The sequence below is a fragment of the Neopsephotus bourkii genome, unplaced genomic scaffold (genome assembly GCF_033783945.1).
Source record: "Neopsephotus bourkii isolate Nb327-2 ecotype Australia unplaced genomic scaffold, CSIRO-AGI_Nbou_v1 NB_1027, whole genome shotgun sequence".
In the NCBI taxonomy this organism is placed as follows: domain Eukaryota; kingdom Metazoa; phylum Chordata; class Aves; order Psittaciformes; family Psittacidae; genus Neopsephotus; species Neopsephotus bourkii.
The window spans coordinates 1,553,221-1,570,506 of NW_026901516.1; the positions used below are offsets into that span (position 1 = coordinate 1,553,221).

At 42.5% G+C, this 17,286-nt stretch overlaps 1 protein-coding gene across 3 annotated transcripts in view; it reads right to left on the minus strand.

The window, feature by feature from the left end:
- The window catches only part of ANKRD29 (ankyrin repeat domain 29), a 36,241-nt gene that overhangs the window by 12,596 nt on the left and 6,359 nt on the right, over positions 1-17,286 (minus strand). The window contains exons 1-4 of one of the 3 annotated variants that reach the window (XM_061360513.1): positions 16,870-16,994; positions 9,765-9,875; positions 7,841-7,939; positions 6,055-6,153 (exon numbers count right to left, since the gene is read on the minus strand). In XM_061360513.1, coding sequence (XP_061216497.1) covers positions 6,055-6,153; positions 7,841-7,939; positions 9,765-9,875; positions 16,870-16,890 — 330 coding nt within the window. In that variant the 5' untranslated portion in view covers positions 16,891-16,994. Of the gene's footprint in view, positions 1-6,054; positions 6,154-7,840; positions 7,940-9,764; positions 9,876-16,869; positions 16,995-17,286 lie in introns of those variants that run through there. The other 2 variants (XM_061360515.1, XM_061360516.1) reach the window with 2 other exon arrangements.

The following is a 17,286-nucleotide window of genomic DNA, read 5'->3' on the forward strand; positions in this document are numbered from 1 at the left end:
TCCCTGTCGTTTCCCGCCTCTAACCTATTGATTGTTGGCCTGAGGAAGAGTAGAGAGGGTGCATTTTGAAGCATGCTAGCTGACTAGACCAGAGTCAGACCAAACACATGACCACCAGTGAAAGCCACATTACTTCTGCTGAAGAAGTGAGCTCCCTGCAGGTAGGATCAATCCCAGGCGGTTTTGTTGCTGCACATCACCACTAAAGGGAGACCTAGGCACATGCATTGAAGCCTGCTTGTAGACATGCTCCCTTGGGAGCCATCTGAGAAGGGAAACACCTCAGTGTCCTGGCGACTGAATCCAAGCCAGCTGAAACAACTGAGATAGACAGCAAAAGTTGGTCTTGCCATCTTAAGTGCACTGTTCCCCACTCAAAAATTACCAGTATTTCTGACACTAATATTGAGAGGAAGTTCTTATCTTCTGCCTGGGATGGCATCATACCATTGTGCAAAGATGAGGCACACCCCTAGTCATCTTCACCAGAGGTCTTCTCTCTCCTTCCCTGCCTTCTCCCAGTCTCAAGTCCCTCCTCCACAAGATAAGCTATCTGAAGTATTTCAGATAAATGGTTTCTACAGCTGTCATTAACGTAGGCAGAAGACTGTGTTTTCCCTCAGCTTTGTTCTCTGAAACAGCTCCAAAGTTTTGTCTGAAATTTTCCACACAGACAGATATCCACAAGAGAAGTTACAGCTTGAACAGCCAAATGGATCTTTTATAATGGGAAGTGCCAATCAAGTTTATTAATCTGTGGTGCTATTTCATGCCTACAATAACCTCATGAAAACTCAAGCTCTGACATGATTGAGCTAACCCATAGGGACTGTATATAACTGCTCTCAAATTCATCCTTCCTTCCCTGTGACGCTGAAAAGCAAATGAGGCTTGAATGTCAACAAAGTCACAGATATGAAGCTCTTATACAACAATCTAAGAATTGCATATTGATTCTAAATTATTTGAGTAACTATAATGTGTAATCAGGTCGATGGAGTTAAGTTACTCTGTAGCTACAATGTGTCATTAGACCTTCCTGTCAAATTGAACTATCCTAATTTAACAGGAACTGCTGAAACAAAACACACAAGCAACCACAGAGGCTTCTGAATTGAAGAAATGCTTTATACAGACTTAAAGACAATGGCAAAAACTAATAGCTTTGTGAAACCTATTTCTTGTCTCCAACCAGCTGAAAGACACTTTGCTCCAGTGGTGAATTACCAGATCAAAGGGCTACAAACAAAATAGACATTTTCAAAGACTCTTTCCCTGAATGAAATGGAGAGAGAAAAGTCAGTGAGTTAAGAAGAGAAACTGTTCTATCCAGATTGGAGGTCCTCTGTGGAGAGGCAGAGAAGGATGATTTTTAGGAAGCTTAAAAATATTGAGGTTCCCTGTATGGAGGGTAGACACACTCAGCTGCACGTGGGAATAGTTTGTTAATTCATAGAATCATAGAATAGTTAGTGTTGGAAAGGTCCTTAGGATCATCAAGTTCCAACCCCCCCTGTCATGGGCTCGCTCTAAACCATATCACCCAAGGCCTTGCCCAACCTGGCCTTGAACACAGCCAGGGATGGAGCATTCACAACCTCCCTGGGCAACACATTCCAGTTCCTCACCACCCTAACAGGAAAGAATTTCCTCCTTATATCCAATCTAAACTTCCCCTGTTTAAGTTTGAACCCATTACCCCTTGTCCTATCACTATTGCTTTATGGTTTAGTTTTTTGCTTTCTAAAAATTAGTGTGTGCTCAACAAATTCCTGTTATTTTGAGAAGATTGTTTGGTTATTAACATAAGTTCTGGAAGGAACCAAATAACAGGTCCCAGCCAAAAAGCAGGCCTGCAAAGCTAGCCACAGTTAGCACAGCAGAGCTGAAGGCCAACACCTGGGAGTCCAATTGTGTGATCTCACTTTGAGAAATCATACAGCCTGAAGTTTAAGAAGGAAGACACTTCTCACAGGATATACTTGGTGTCTCCAAATGGTGATCCTAACCAAGTGTTTGGTTAAATCCATTGAACAGTTTTAGATGGATACATTTTTTTAGAGAGGGACACATTTCCAAAATACACCTTTTAGATCTTTCAGACTACAGCAACCAAGTTTTCTCCATCACCCTGATTAGAGTTTGGAGATCAGAAAAAAGCTTTGGAGGGTCCCCAGTTCGTGCTGTCCACCCTGAATCAAATATATACTGGGTCAGAAAGAACTAAGTAACAGCTCCTTGGTATCTAAGACCTGCTCTACTGCATGTCTCCTATGAAGTTGAATACTTTCAGCAGAAAAGATTGTGATTTTATTTGCACACTCTGGGTGAGGGTGCCACTATGATAAGCAGAGATAGGTCTTTCTGCAAGAAAGAGAAGTCAAAGCTAGGAATCTTTTCCACTGACCATGTGGTAAGACAGCACTCAGATAAATAAAAAAGCTGTCAAACAGTGCGAAAGCCCATGGTTTCTTAGGAGGAAAATTCAGCCCCTTCTCCCCCATATCAAACTTCCATCTTACTTTACCTTACACTTTCCTCCAGCAGGCTCTGTCTGGAGACCCCCGTGTTTTATAGGATCATAGAATAGTTAGGGTTGGAAAGGACCTTAAGATCATCAAGTTCCAGCCCCCCTGCCATGGACAGGGACACCTCACACTAAACCATGTCATCCAAGGCTCTGTCCAACCTGGCCTTGAGCACCACCAGGGATGGAGCATTCACAGCTTCCTTGGGCAACCCATTCCAGTGCCTCAACATCCTTACAGAAAAGAGCTTCCTCCTGGTAGGCCATAGGGAAGACAGATGAGTTATGAATAAAAACAAAAAAAGTAAATGACAGAGTTTTAACATCCCTTTCAGCCATGTGATGCCCTCTTTCCTTTTTTGCTTTAGCTGAGACAAGTAAAAAGCTGAAGCAGCATCTTTGGTACTGGCACGCCTCTTGGAAACTCTGAGAGCAGGGCAGAAAGTGGGAGCAAGGACACGTGAGGAACCATAGAGGCACTTCTGAGGCAGTCACATTTCTGCAGCAGGCAGGGGCTGGTGTTGCAGCCTAGAGAATGCACATCACCTTAGGTTTATTCCTTGCTCATATCCTGTTTTACTGACATAGTGTAGCCTCTATTAATCCTTCACTGCAAACCCTTCCAGCTCAAATAAGAGCCAGTTCTCTCTGTTCTCTCAGCTACCTCTGTAATTCTTTCTCTGAAATAGTTTTCCTTATCCCCACACAGTCTGTCATCCCTACAGGTGGCACATACTGCAGCTGCCAACCTCCCATGTAAATGCTTGGAAGAGTATCACCTAATAAGACCATGCTATTTGGTGTAGAATTCCCTGTTTTCCTACTTCTTCCCTCACCTCTATCATCATTGCCTGGAAGTAAATTAGAATTAATATGGTTTTTATTTCTGTCTCTGAAATATACTACAAGGGAGGGGAACTGATCTTCTGCGATCACTGCCTGCTGAAAAATAGCCTCTGACATACTGCTGAACATGCACTATGGCTCAGAAAACATGCCACTATGCAAACCCTTGTAAGAAGCCACATGCTTATTGCATGTCTCAGACTAAGTAAAGAGAACATGCTTCTATTTATGATGCATACTTCTAGGGGTGTCAGACTGAGACAGTGCAGAATAATATTATTGAATAATATGTATTCTATAATATATATAGAATAACCTTCAATATTACTATTTATTCTCTTTATAATATCAGCAATTATTGATAGTTATTTTATTACACTGTTTTAGGATGTTTGGTTTGCCTGCTGTAGTGAATACCAACTCTAATGATACAAGGTGTAACAAAAATCGAGTGCCTATAGTAAGATAGTTCTCCAGTGCTCTTGTATATGAGTAATGAGTGTAATAATTACAATTTACAGAGAGGTACATGAAAAAGAAATTGTTGGGCTTTGCATTTAATTGCTTTAAAGTCTGTTTCCTAGATTGCATTCAATTTATTCCTTATTTCCATTCCATCTCTTCATTTATAATAGAAAGCTCTTTGCAGATAGATTGATTGCAGTGCCCTTCAAAACCAGCCAGGATCAGCTATATCTTTTCCAGCACTGCTCCTAGCTGAGCACTTTAATCGGAAAATGCCATATGTCTGACCTGAAAAGGCATATTTTGTCAGCTATATTGTTTCTGGGTTTGGAGGGGATGGAGGAGCTTATTATCGTAGTCACCTTTTAACAGAAGGATGGTTTGATGGAATAATTCCAAGCTATGGAAAACACATTATTAAATAGGAAAATAGAACAGATACAAAACCACACTCGAAGGCCAGTGGAAGATGCACACTCTCAATGCACACCTTCTCAGTGGAGCCTCCTGCTCAGGTACACACTGCTGCACAAAGTACAAGTTAGCTTCCCAGCAAGCCTCAGCCTAAAACTTTGGTGGGTTACCAAAGCCAAGTCTGGAAGCTCTAAGTATTTGTATTCCTGTGTCTAGGTCCTTACTTCGGAAGAAAGCTGCAGTTCCCAAGCAAGGGATGAGTGAAAGTATGAACATGACAATTTCCAGGATAGAGCCCAGCATTAATGATGAATCTAGCAAAGCCCTCATGTCACTGTTGAGAGAGAGCAGGCCCTTTCATTAAAGAGAGCATGACATGATAGCTAACCTCAACTCGTCACAGAATCCCAAGGATCGGAAGGGACCTGGAGAGATCATCTGGTCCAACGCCCCTGCAAGAGCAGGGTAACCTAGAGTACATCACACAGGAACTTGTCCAGGCGGGCCTTGAATATCTCCAATGTGGGAGACTCCACAACCCCCCCAAACCAGTGTCACTTTGATCTTGCACAGATTATTTTAACTCCGCTATCCTTTGCTCAGATAGTATGAGCTTTTTCAGGCACAATAGCTTGTGTCATACTTTGAGTGCTTAAAAAGTAGTTCAAAAGGTACTTAGGACTGGCACATGGGCCATGTCAGATATAAATTCAGAAGAGGCAGCCAGGAATATGGGGGCTGGGAGAAAAGTTTCAAGGTGAGCAACAGTAGAGCCCAAACCCGCATTTGTCCAAAGCCTGAAGCCATTAGGAGCATCAGAATGCAGGAATATCTTTGTTTTAATTTAGATCTTTACTCCCTTTTATCTGCCCTACTGACTCATGTCAGTATATTTTGCATGCTTCATAAGGCTCATAAATTGTTATGAAAGATCAAACAATTTCAAAGGAGTAATTCAAATCACAGACTATAACATCTTTAAGGTTTGATTGCTGTGGGGTAAAGAACTATTCCTTCTTTAAACACATTGCTGTGGATCCCAGGGTAAGTGAGTGGCAAGTGCCTTTGCAAATTATTGGGATGCTCCAATGTGGCCAGTGTATCAAGAACAAGCATATGTAATGAAAATATACTGGGTTTGGTTCTGTTTGCTGAAAGCAGAGGTTCTAGTACTGCTTTGGACACAGAAACTGAATTGATACACTGATGTCAGTGATGAATTGAAGCTGTTCACCCCACAACAGGGGATGAACCAACCCAGGCTCTACCATCTGTGCTTCCGGCTATCCTGAGAAGATTTTGTAAAAGGATTGACATGAACAAATAAATACAAGCTCTGAGGTGCATTTCATCCTGGCACAGATGGGTAAATAGGAATTTAGGGAGGACCCAAGCCATTATGCTTTTAAGCATCCTATGGTAGCACCCAGAGACATCCCGAAATAGATGATATTCCATTCTTTGCAAGTTGTACATATACACCTAAAATGGGATCCTACCTAACATGTATAAGAAGACCTTTTCCTCTTGCACTGTAGGATGGCTTGAGAATAAAGACTATCAACTATCGCTATCAAGGGACTGACCTTTGATCAACTTAAGCCATTAATTCTAGGTAACAGAAGCTAGCTCCAAGTTAATATTTTCACAACATATTGTTTTACACATATTATGCAGAAAATATTCAAGAGAGGAAATCCTTTTATCATCCTCCTGCTGCCATGTCATGTTTCATGTGAACAGGAAAAAAAGCCTTGATTGTTGGAATGTATCAGCATGCAAAACCAGACCCATCATCTTACTTTATTCCTAAATTCAGTAGAGGCTCCAAATTCAAAGAGAAACTTCACTACATCGTTGTGGCCTTGCTGTGCAGCAAAGAACAGAGGAGTTGCACCGGACTGTAAGGAATAAAATGGATTAAAAAAACCCCAAAACACATTAGACACTTTCAAATCTAAAAGTATTCACAATCTATTCCATATCAGCTGAAAAGACTTCTGAGGACACCAGGTATCTTAGGTCAGTTCTACTCCTATTGCACTGAGAAATCTGTCCATCATTGTATATTTGAATAAAATCCAAATATCGTAAGGGGCTTCTGCACAGTTACTCGTATAGACCTCTTAGGATTTAGTAACTTCTACTCAGTCACCAGATAGGGAAAAAAAGCCCAGAGTGAGAAAAGAACAATCCTGCCTAACAGGAACAGCTAATTTGAACCCAACACCTATTCCACATGAAATTCACTCCAATGTCTAATGCCTTTACAATAGGTCTCTTGACACCATTTCAGAGCCTCCTCTTCCAGACACATCTATGGGGCTTTCACTTCCCTAAGCTTCACAACACCTTCAGAGTACAAGAGCACTGGTTAAGCTACTGATTGAATTTAGTTTCAAAACAGTGCCATTTGTCTTTAGGGCTTAAACGTCATCCGTGTTGCTTCTTTTCTGCAACAGAGTAATTTTGGAGGATTTCAGGGTTTCTTTTTGTTGGCTTGCTGAATCACTACATCCTGAGCAATACTCAAGAGCAGCCCCATAAAACTGTTCTCAACTTTTCCTTTTGTCCCTGCTTTTCAAGCAGTGTTTACCTAAGGGAAGGGACATGTTTAAATGCAAGTTTTGCTGGAACAGGACCCCCCTGAAAGACACTGACATTCATGGTTAGAGCAAGTTTAGGCCAGTAAGTGCAAAGACACTCTTATCATCGAACACAGCATTCACTGACTCAGTAACTTGCAGGTGTCAGCATGAGATTAATTCTCTGGTTCCAGGTTTCCAAGGAAAGTGAGAAACATTGGCTTGTATTGTTAAAGCAACAAACATACTGCTGTCCTGCACTACCAGCCGCCTTCCCATGTTACTGCATGCCCTCCTTAAACTGCTCTGCTCTTAGGACCAGTACAACTGTTGTTGTCCCAGAGCCATTCTGCTCTCTGCATATACAGCACACAGACCAGAGCAGCTGCAGGTACTCCTTACAAACATCTGTGTGGAGTACGAGGGGAAGGCAGCTTCCCTAAGGCAGCCACAAGCAAGCATGGTGCAAGAGATGCCTTGAAGGCAAAGCAAAGTTGCAAGGAAGGGTACAGGTGATTAAACTGTGGGATTGTTAGAGATGAGTTGGCTCAGACCAAAAGGCAGAAACTCCAAAACATAGTGAGCCAAAATAATCCCCAGGCTAGTAATGACATCCATTCCATTTTAATGACTGGACTCTGAAAATCGAGTGGTAAAGGATGTCTCATCTGGAGAGCTGTAAGTTACTGTGCTGATAAGTAAAACTGCAGATGCATTAACGGTGTAACCCTGGAGTTACATCTCAGATGTAACTGACCCTCACCAACCAGATGTGCTGGAAATGTGTGATGAATTATTTATATATGTTCCTCTGGCATCTCATTTCCTATTATAAAATCCAGACATCTGATTCCTTGATGTCCTCAGAACAGACCCTGTTTATACATGCAAGTAACACAGAAGCAACTGGCAAAAAAAGCAGCAGACAACACTACAACACTCTTATTATTTGTAATAAGCCAACGGTCACTTAATCCCTGTTTGAATGCAGAACTTCTCCTACCTCTCTCTGCAGATTGATATCTGCTCCTTGCAACACCAATTCCCGTACACAGTCTTTGTGGCCATAGTAAGATGCTACCATCAGAGCTGTTGTGCCAAGCTGGGAATAAGGAAAAACAAGTCAGTACCTTCTACAGACACCTTCAGCAATTAATCAGGCTGAATGGAAGAGACAGCACCACCTCTTCTGAAAAGCTGAAAGAAGCTTATGATAATTGAAAAATTTGCTATAATTTAAAGCTTGCTATCAAGAATACTTTGAAAATGAGCAATTAGTGGGTGTTAAAGCAAAAACATTACAGACTTGTCTGCAGTGCTAAGGCCTGACCATTCAACAAATATGTATGCAATGACTTTGCCTTATTGTCCCAAAATAAGTGAAACAAGGGTAACAAGAATGTTTTTGGTTTATGCACAGCATTTTTATCAGAGAATCCCAAAGATCTTTGCATCATTTCCAGGAGAATAAACTTAGACACAGGAGCTGAGTGACTTAGCTGAGTCACTTAATTCTGAGTCAGTCAGGAGCAAGGTCTGGGTGATTTGAATACTAATTCCCTATCCAAATGATGAGAGTAATCTTTTCACTTTATATGAGAGAACTTTCCATACCAGAACTATGTGTTGAAGTTCCCACAGTACACCGTAAGGTCACTACTTCCATGAACCAGGTAAGATTTAGGTTATATATATATGGTCTGCAGACAACTCACAGAAACCACATGCCTAGGGATGAAACTTATCCTCTAAACAATTCACACATAAAGAAGGAATGTATGTTTCAAAAAAGAAGCATGCAGCCTTAATCATACCAGAATATTATAATCTAGAAAATGTGTATACCTGATAGAATGGATAAGGCAGATATTTTACAGTGCATTGTAAAAAATCTTTACTAAAGTTAGCCTTCTTTTAAGAAAGATCAAGGAGTGATGGACCTTATTTCTTTACATCGATCTGTCCTGCTTACTTCATTCCCTATCCGAACATCCTTCCCTTCCTGTCAGAAAGACAGCCATAGCATCACCTCCAGAAGTAGTGCAGGACAAATACTTGCCTACAGGGTAAAAATGAAACTAAAATTAAAAGATGGGTTGAAGTCAATGGGCTTAGAAAATCTTTTGCACTTTTAAGATATTCAAAGTAAGAGAGGTTGTGGCAGGTTCATGTTTCAGGCTGGAAATGTGAACAATAATCCTGTGCAACACAGACACAACTCCCAGTAAGCCAGGCCCAGCTCCAAACAATAGAAACCTGGGAATTTCTCAATCTCAGCTTTCCCCTGCTCTTTGCCACAGTACAATCAAGTACCTCTCCATATACCCTAGGCAGAATAGCAAGACGTATCTGTGTTTTCACTCCATTTCTAATCTCAAAAGTGATTTCAACCCATGCCAATTACAGTAAGGAAATCCCCATGAAATCTATCTCCCATGTGACTGTGCTACTCTTTGCTTGGCCTTGGTGCCAAGTCCAGGAGATACTGGGGTGGGGGAGGATCAGCAGTTAGGAGGCCAGTAATTCCTCTAATTATGAGGAGCTTTGCAAGCTGACAGAATCATTGCTACCTGGGCTTAGCTGAGTTGACTCTTCACTGTGATCTATTACTATAATGACATTTCCTTGCAAAGAGAAGCCCGAGGTGTTAGGATCTGTGCTTTTAATGTCAGCACCACAAATAACTGTGTAAGACACATTTTTGAGTGCTGGCAAATTCCTCACCCCTTGCCATTGATGTAAATCATCATGCCATTTTATCTTCAGCTTCAAACTGGCTTCCTGACAAGATAAGGTTTTAAATCATCCCTAAGTGCCATAAGACTCTTATATGCCTATTGTTAGATGCCTGCCACACCCTCTGCACAGCGGGCTATGGAAAGTGATGCAAAATCAGTGCCCAGGGTGTAGGTGCCTCATGTGCATACACTGTCTTTGCAGTCCACATCTACTCGCCCACTGTTCATCAGCAGCTGGAGGAGAGCCAGGTTTCCTTTTCTCGCAGCCCAAAATGCAGCATTGGCAAGTGGTGTTTCTTTCTGGTGAAAAAAAAAGAAAGAAAAAGAAAGAAAGGAACCACTTTGGAAGATACATTGGACAAACATACACATGTGAATTCTGCATTCAAGCCAGGCACGTTTCAGCTCAAGTGTGCTGTTCTTTCAAAACCAGAGCATGAAAGAGAAGCTAATTTAATTTCTTTGTGCAATTAAAGGGATCAGCCTCTCCATACTACCTCGTGTTTTTTCAGGTTTTCCCTGTGTCCATGGCAGCCTATGTCTCTTAGCTTGCTCTGTAATGAGAGTCGATGATGCTAGTCCAGATCCACAGGGAAACAGCACAGAAAACAATGTGCTAACTAGCACCTGTACTGTCTGCTTCTGTGATGGGGCAGAGCACAGTTAGAAAGGCTGAATCATCCTGCTGACATGCCCTGCTGCAGGACATGCTCCCAGGTTTTAGGCTGGCTCTCTGCTGTCTCCTTTTTTGTCTTTTCAAGTCCCACCACAGCAAAAAGTATTGCTCATGCATTTCTCATACTGTTTGGTCTGCCTCCTCCCTGGAGTTAACACCCTGTAACTGTGGGCACATGAAATATCTCCTGAGTGATGCCAGGAAAAAAAAGGGATAAAATCTTTCTGTGTATAGACTTACAGATTCATTTACTAGGTATGTAGGGCAATGTGTAAGTCAAAATTAGGGAACCCTGAAGTCTAGATAACACAGTCCACTATTAAACAAATTGGTAATAATATAATCCTCTTTTGAGGCTTTCTTAGTCTTAGAAACAATGCCACAGTGTGACTTCTTCTGGATAGAAGCAAATTATCACTGCCCCAACACAGGAGGAGGACAGCAGAAAAAGACACAGACTTTCCACCTGGCCTCTTTGTTAGATCCAGGCAAGCAGCTGCCAAAATGCTGCCCTGACAGGTAAGCATTGTGACGGATGAATTATGGAGGCAAAACAGCACTGTGATGGCAATAGTATGTATCCTAAAGCAGACTCATGCTGCTGTTTGTTCATGAGGCCTAAAACCATCAACAGTTCAGTAAAGCACCTTTTCACTGACAGTCATCTTAGACAAAAACAGTGTCAAAAATAGCTGGGGGTCTTGCTCTCCAGTGAATCCTGCCTTCAGGATAATCCAAACAGAGTGCACAGTAGATAGAAGTCAATCATTCAGCTTCAGAAAATGTAATACATGCTTCTCCACGTCTAAATGTCAGTAGACATGTGTAATGAGGTAGAGAATCAGGATTGAATGGTTTTATGCTTGATGCTTAAAATGCACACATAGAGGAGAGTTTGAAATGCTTGCTTCACTGATGCAAGGGTAATGAACCTCACAGAAACCAACAGACACAGGACAAATCCTGTATGAATCTATCACATATCTGTCACACTGATCACTTTCCATGAGCTGCATTTTTAATATTCATAGATTAGAAAACTGGCAGTTGTTTGAGATGAGAGAAATTTCAACAACTCAATAAATTATACGACACTTCCTATAAATTGATAGCAATATTTCTTGTGCCAGCACACACAGGATCAGGAGTCTGAAAAATACAGTAAGAACGATATATAGCAAGATCAAATTCTGTTCTTCCTTTCACAGCTAATACATTTTCCCAGGTGAATCTGTAGATAATGTCAATCAAAGGGAAGCTAGCAGTTTATACCCTTGCTGGCAACGCAGTAGTGTTTTCCTGTCTTCACATTTTTAACCACTAACATTTTACATAAAACCAAACAGTTGCCCTAAGCACACAGTGGCCCATGTTGCCCTTTATAGAATCATAGAATAGTTAGGGTTGGAAAGGACCATAAGATCATCAAGTTCCAACCCACCTGCCATGGGCAGGGACACCTCGCTCTAAACCATATTACCCAAGGCTTCGTCCAACCTGGCCTTGAACACTGCCAGGGATGGAGCATTCACAACCTCCCTGGACAACCTATTCCAGTGCCTCACCACCCTAACAGGAAAGAATTTCCTCCTTATATCCAATCTAAACTTCCCCTGTTTAAGTTTTAACCCATTACCCCTTGTCCTGTCACTACAGTCCCTAATGAGGAGTCCATCCCCAGCATCCCTATAGGCCCCCTTCAAATACTGGAAGGCTGCTATGAGTTCTCCACGCAGCCTTCTCTTCTCCAGGCTGAACAGCCCCAACTTTCTCAGCCTATCTTCATATGGGAGGTGCTCCAGTCCCCTGATCATCCTCATGACCCTCCTCCGGACTTGGTCCAACAGTTCCGTGTCCTTTTTATGTTGAGGATACTAGAACTGCACACAATACTCCAAGTGTGGTCTCACGAGAGCAGAGTAGAGGGCCAGGATCACCTCCTTCAACCTGCTGGTCACACTCCTTTTGGTGCAGCCCAGGATACAGTTGGCTTTCTGGGCTGCGAGCGCACACTGAAGCCAGCTCATGTTCATTTTCTCATCGACCAGCACCCCCAAGTCCTTCTCCGCAGGGCTGCTCTGAATCTCTTCTCTGCTGAGCCTGTAGCTGTGCCTGGGATTGCTCCGACCCCTGTGTAGGACCTTGCACTTGGCATGGTTAAACTTCATGAGGTTGGCATCAGCCCACCTCACAAGCGTGTCAAGGTCCCTCTGGATGGCATTCCTTCCCTCCAGCATATCAACCGAACCACACAGCTTGGTGTCATCGGCAAACTTGCTGAGGGTGCACTCAATCCCACTGTCCATGTCAGCAACAAAGATGTTAAACAAGACCGGTCCCAACACCCATCCCTGAGGGACACCTCTAGTTACTGATCTCCAGCCGGACACTGAGCCATTGACCACAACTCTTTGTGTGTGGCCATCCAGCCAGTTCTTTATCCACCGAGTGGTCCATTTATCAAATTGATGTCTCTCCAATTTAGAGACAAGAATGTCGTGTGGGACAGTGTCTAACGCTTTACACAAGTCCAGGTAGATGACATCAACTGCTCTACCCCTGATCTGATTTATTAGGCAGCTACTTAATTGTAGAGCTGGTAGTTAGAAATATTGTCTTACTTTATTATGATATTAAGTGGAAAGTTATTGCAAAGAACTCTATTTAGACCTTTCTGAATGGGAAACCAAATTCCTTCATATATCTCTAACCCTATTTATATCTATATCTAATCTAATCTATATATCTACAAATACATCTGTATCTCTATCTATCTATCTATCTATCTATTCTTTTTATACCTCACTCTATCCTTTAAATGTTGAGAAAACTTTAGGACATGGCAAGATATCCATACAAGGAAAGATTTATTTCATCCAGACAGGTTTTCTAGAAGAGGGCACAGCAGCAATGTGACTGCATTTTGTTATGCCCACCTTACGATATCACCTTTATTTATCAGATAGGCAAGAGCTAGAATGAATATTCAGGAACTCTTTACCTGCTTTCATCAATTTACATGAGGAGAGAACTAAGTTGCCAGTGCTACGTTAGTCTGGAAGTAGAAGTCCAAAAATCGTAAACTTCTACCTCTTTTTTTTCCCCCTTGTAATTACTAAAGTAGCTCTCCAGCAAAGTTGTCCTCCTGCTTTGGATCAGACCCAAGGAATGGAAGAATTCTCCAGTGCATCAAGGATATGAAATCAGGTTTTTCCCAGTGGTGCTTTTGACCCAGTTTGGAGCAACTGTTATCAGTACTCGTATTTCCCCTTGTGCCCCCACTTCCTTGTATAAAAATAGAGTAAACAACATGCTCAGACCATCAACCATACTGTGATTAGATAAAAAAAGCAAACACAAATCTGAGCTATTTTATCTACTAAGATGAATGGAATTTGCAAAATCATTCAGGTGATCTGTGCATGCTACAAGGACAGCCTCAGGGAGTACCATGTGGCAATTTCTTTTCTGCTTTCAAACCAAGGATTTATACCTTGCTGCTCTTCATTTTCAGGTGATATCAGCAATGCTGACATCACTGGTAGGCCAAATGTAAGGCACTACTTTGGGATTACTAATCTTATTAATTGAATAATTTTTGAGCAATAAATGGGTTTTAAATAGCAGTATGTGACATAAACCTTGACTGCTGTTTTTCAGTTATGGACTCAATCCTGTCTCATCAGATACTTAGGGAGAGGTACTGTTGAATTTCAAGAGCTTAAATGGATACAATTTCCATGCAATTCTTATTACAAAGCTAGTCTGCTCCTAAAGCCGCCGTAAAGTAAATGATTGATTCTCAGTATTGACAGTCTGGGAACAGAATGTAATAAATGTTTGAAAAAGCGATTAGCTAATGGCTTTGGTGAAAATGACATGTTTCATAATGTCATTTGTTCCAGCATCAGCAACTTTCAGGATACAATTTTCTCTACCTCATCAAGATCTCCAGAGCATTATTTCAAACTCTGGCTGTGCTACTCATTTCTATTTTTTATATACTTTCATGAGGGCCCAAAGATGAAAAACTGGCATTATATTCATGCTGTACTGACATCAAGCAAAAATAGTTATTCATAGAATCATAGAACCATAAACTCATAGAATCATATTGCCTTGGGTTGGAAGGGACCTTAGAGATCGTTTGGTTCCAACCCCCTGCCACGGTCAGGATACCTTCTACTAGACCAGGTTGCTCGAAGCCCCATCCAGCCTGGCCTTGAACACTGCCAGGGATGGGGAATCCACAATTTCTCTGAGCAACCCGTGCCAGTGCCTCAGCACCCTCATAGTGAAGAATTTCTTCCTAATACACAATCACAATCTCCCCTCTTTCAGTTTAAAGCCATTCTCCCTTGTCCTGTCCCTACATGCCCTGATAAAAAGTCCCTCTCTGTCTTTCTTGTATGCCCCCTTTTAGGTACTGGAAGACTGCTGTATGGTTTTCCTGAGGCCTTTGCTTCTCCAGGCAGAACAAGCATAGCTTTCTCAGACTGCCTTCATAGGAGAGCTTCTGGCCCTCCTCAGGACTTGTGGACTCCTCTGGACCATTCAAAAATGGCCTAGAGGAAAATATACATTATAAATCTGACAAGACCATTTCTATGCAGGAATACAGAAAAAAGAAAATGCACTAATGTGTTTGTATATGTCATCTTAAGAATATTGAGGGGAAAAGTATCATTTAAGTGCTGTGATCAGCAGCTTCTGCTCCCTGCCCTACCTTTGACTTGCTGTTTGCAGAGAAGAGGCAGGTCATAGTGGGGTAACAACTGATTAAGAACAGTACCATTTTTAAACAGTGATCTTGAAGTTGAAAGAAAAGAGGCATAGGCAAAGAGAAAGGAGATGAGGAGAACACTGGCCTGGTGGCTGTATCTTGTTCTGTCAAAATACAAGAAAATTCCCTTTTCTTTCTCAGTTTCTAAACAATTCCTAATGGAAAGGAGAAATTGAGTAAAAAGTTTGAAGAAGAAGAACTGGAAATTGGGATCAAGCATGATAGAGTGGAAAATGTTAGTGGACCTGAGGAGGAAAGAGAGAGGAATTTATTAGATAACAATATAGCTTATACGAAGGATGCTGATAAAAAAGAAAAGTATTTCAAGATAGAAATGTAAGTTTAGACAGGCAAAAGCTAGTAGAAGAAGAGGGGATATTCATATGTGTAGACAGTGAGAAAGCAAGATAAATGCTACCTCATGAGTAAGTAGGATAATCAAATGAAAAACATGAATAGACAGTGGCAAACAGAGATGTCAGGAATCCAAGTACAGGGTCTTCCGAGAGAAAGTGAAAATGCCAACAGAAAAAGACACATAAAAGAGAGAAAAAGCAGAGGGAGGTGGGGGCTGAAGTTCTCCAGAGGGAGAGAGAGCTGGCAGTGAGTGAGCTGCCTTGAACAGGAGTACTTGAGGGAATAGAAAGTGAGAAATACAGCACAGAAAAAGAGCTGATGGGAACAGAATAGAAAAGAAAACCTGAAGGACAAAGCTAAAAAAGGAGGCTAGAAAAACAAGGCAAGAAGAAGTGGATAGCACCACCAACAGCATGGGACTAGCATCCTTTAGGGTGGATTCCTGTGGGGAACAAAGGTGGGAAAAAACTCACGGACACAGAATGGAGCAACAGAAGAGACTAAGAAAAAAAGGCAGGTGTGAGACCAGTGTGGGACCAAAAAGGGGGTGACCACAGAGATCTCACCATCCAGGGTAAAGCTAAGGCTGAGCTGCACTGTGATTAAAGGTACCCTGCTTCCTGCCCCATTAGGGCTTTAAGTGCAGGTGGAAACCACCTGCTGCACTACCATGGAGCTAACAGGGTGCCACTGCAGCAGCAGCAATCCCAGCAGGGAGACACCTTGGCAGGAGTGAGAGGCAAGCACAGGGAATAATCCAACAAATAAAGCAATGCAACACAGGCAATATGGCAAGTGTCTGGCACTCAGCTGGTGATCAATAAGAGAAGGGCAAGCGCAGCATCCAGAAAGTGCATAACCAAGAAGATGTACATCTCATATAAGGCCAATTGATTTCACTAATCCTATCCTCAGATAAAAAAAAAGCCAAACTTATTTCCGGTGATCTTTTAAAATGACTGCTCTTGCATCGTTTTGGATGGAAAAAGTACAAAAAGTGACAGGAGTCACAGACAGAAAAGGGAACAAACCAGCCCAGCTTCAGTGGCCACTGTAACCCAAAACAAACAGCACGAATAAAGGCTGCCTCCTAACTCTTACGCAACCAGCACTAGCAAAGATGACCAGAAAAGTGCAGAGGAGGCTCCCGACTGCACCAAACCCCGCCGCGCTGAGCCTGGCCACCCTAAAGCCAGCGTGAAGCTCCATGGAGGCTAGCAGTTTATGTAACGCTAACCAGGCATTCTCCTGAGGGGATGTCTGCGGTGGAAAGCACCGCTCCCTCGGCTGCCACCGCAGCACCCCACAGCCCGGGAAGGACGCTGCTGGTTTATTTCCTTATTTCCTAAAGAAAAACATAATAAATCAATGCCCACATCCAAGAATATGACGGAGCATCTCACGGGCTGCCGGCACAAAGCGGGAAGACAAACGCGCATCCCCCCTCCCCTCTCCCCGGCTCCCGGCTCCCGGCTCACCTTGAACGACATCCTGCGCATCGCATCTCAGCGCTCCGCCTCCGCGCCCATCCGCGCCGCTCCGCGGGCCGGGGCTGCGCGGGGCCGGGGCGGGGCGCGGGGCCAGCGCCTCCCTCCCGCATCACTTTATGCCTATGGGTTTCTGGTCGGGTTTCCTCTTTAAAGGTTTTATTCGGCAGTGTGGGATTATATAATTATTATTTGTATTACTATTATTATTTTTGTACTGTTATTGTATTATTATTCTATGATTGTTGTTGTTATTATTATTATTGGTGTTATTATTATTGTCATGACCACTCTCCTGTATCCCTGCTCCAGCAGCAGCATCCCACAGCAAGCAGTAGGGTCCCAGTGGGAACACACACTGCTCAGCCACTTCTGGTTCAGACCTATAGGTCAGGCACCCGTCACTCA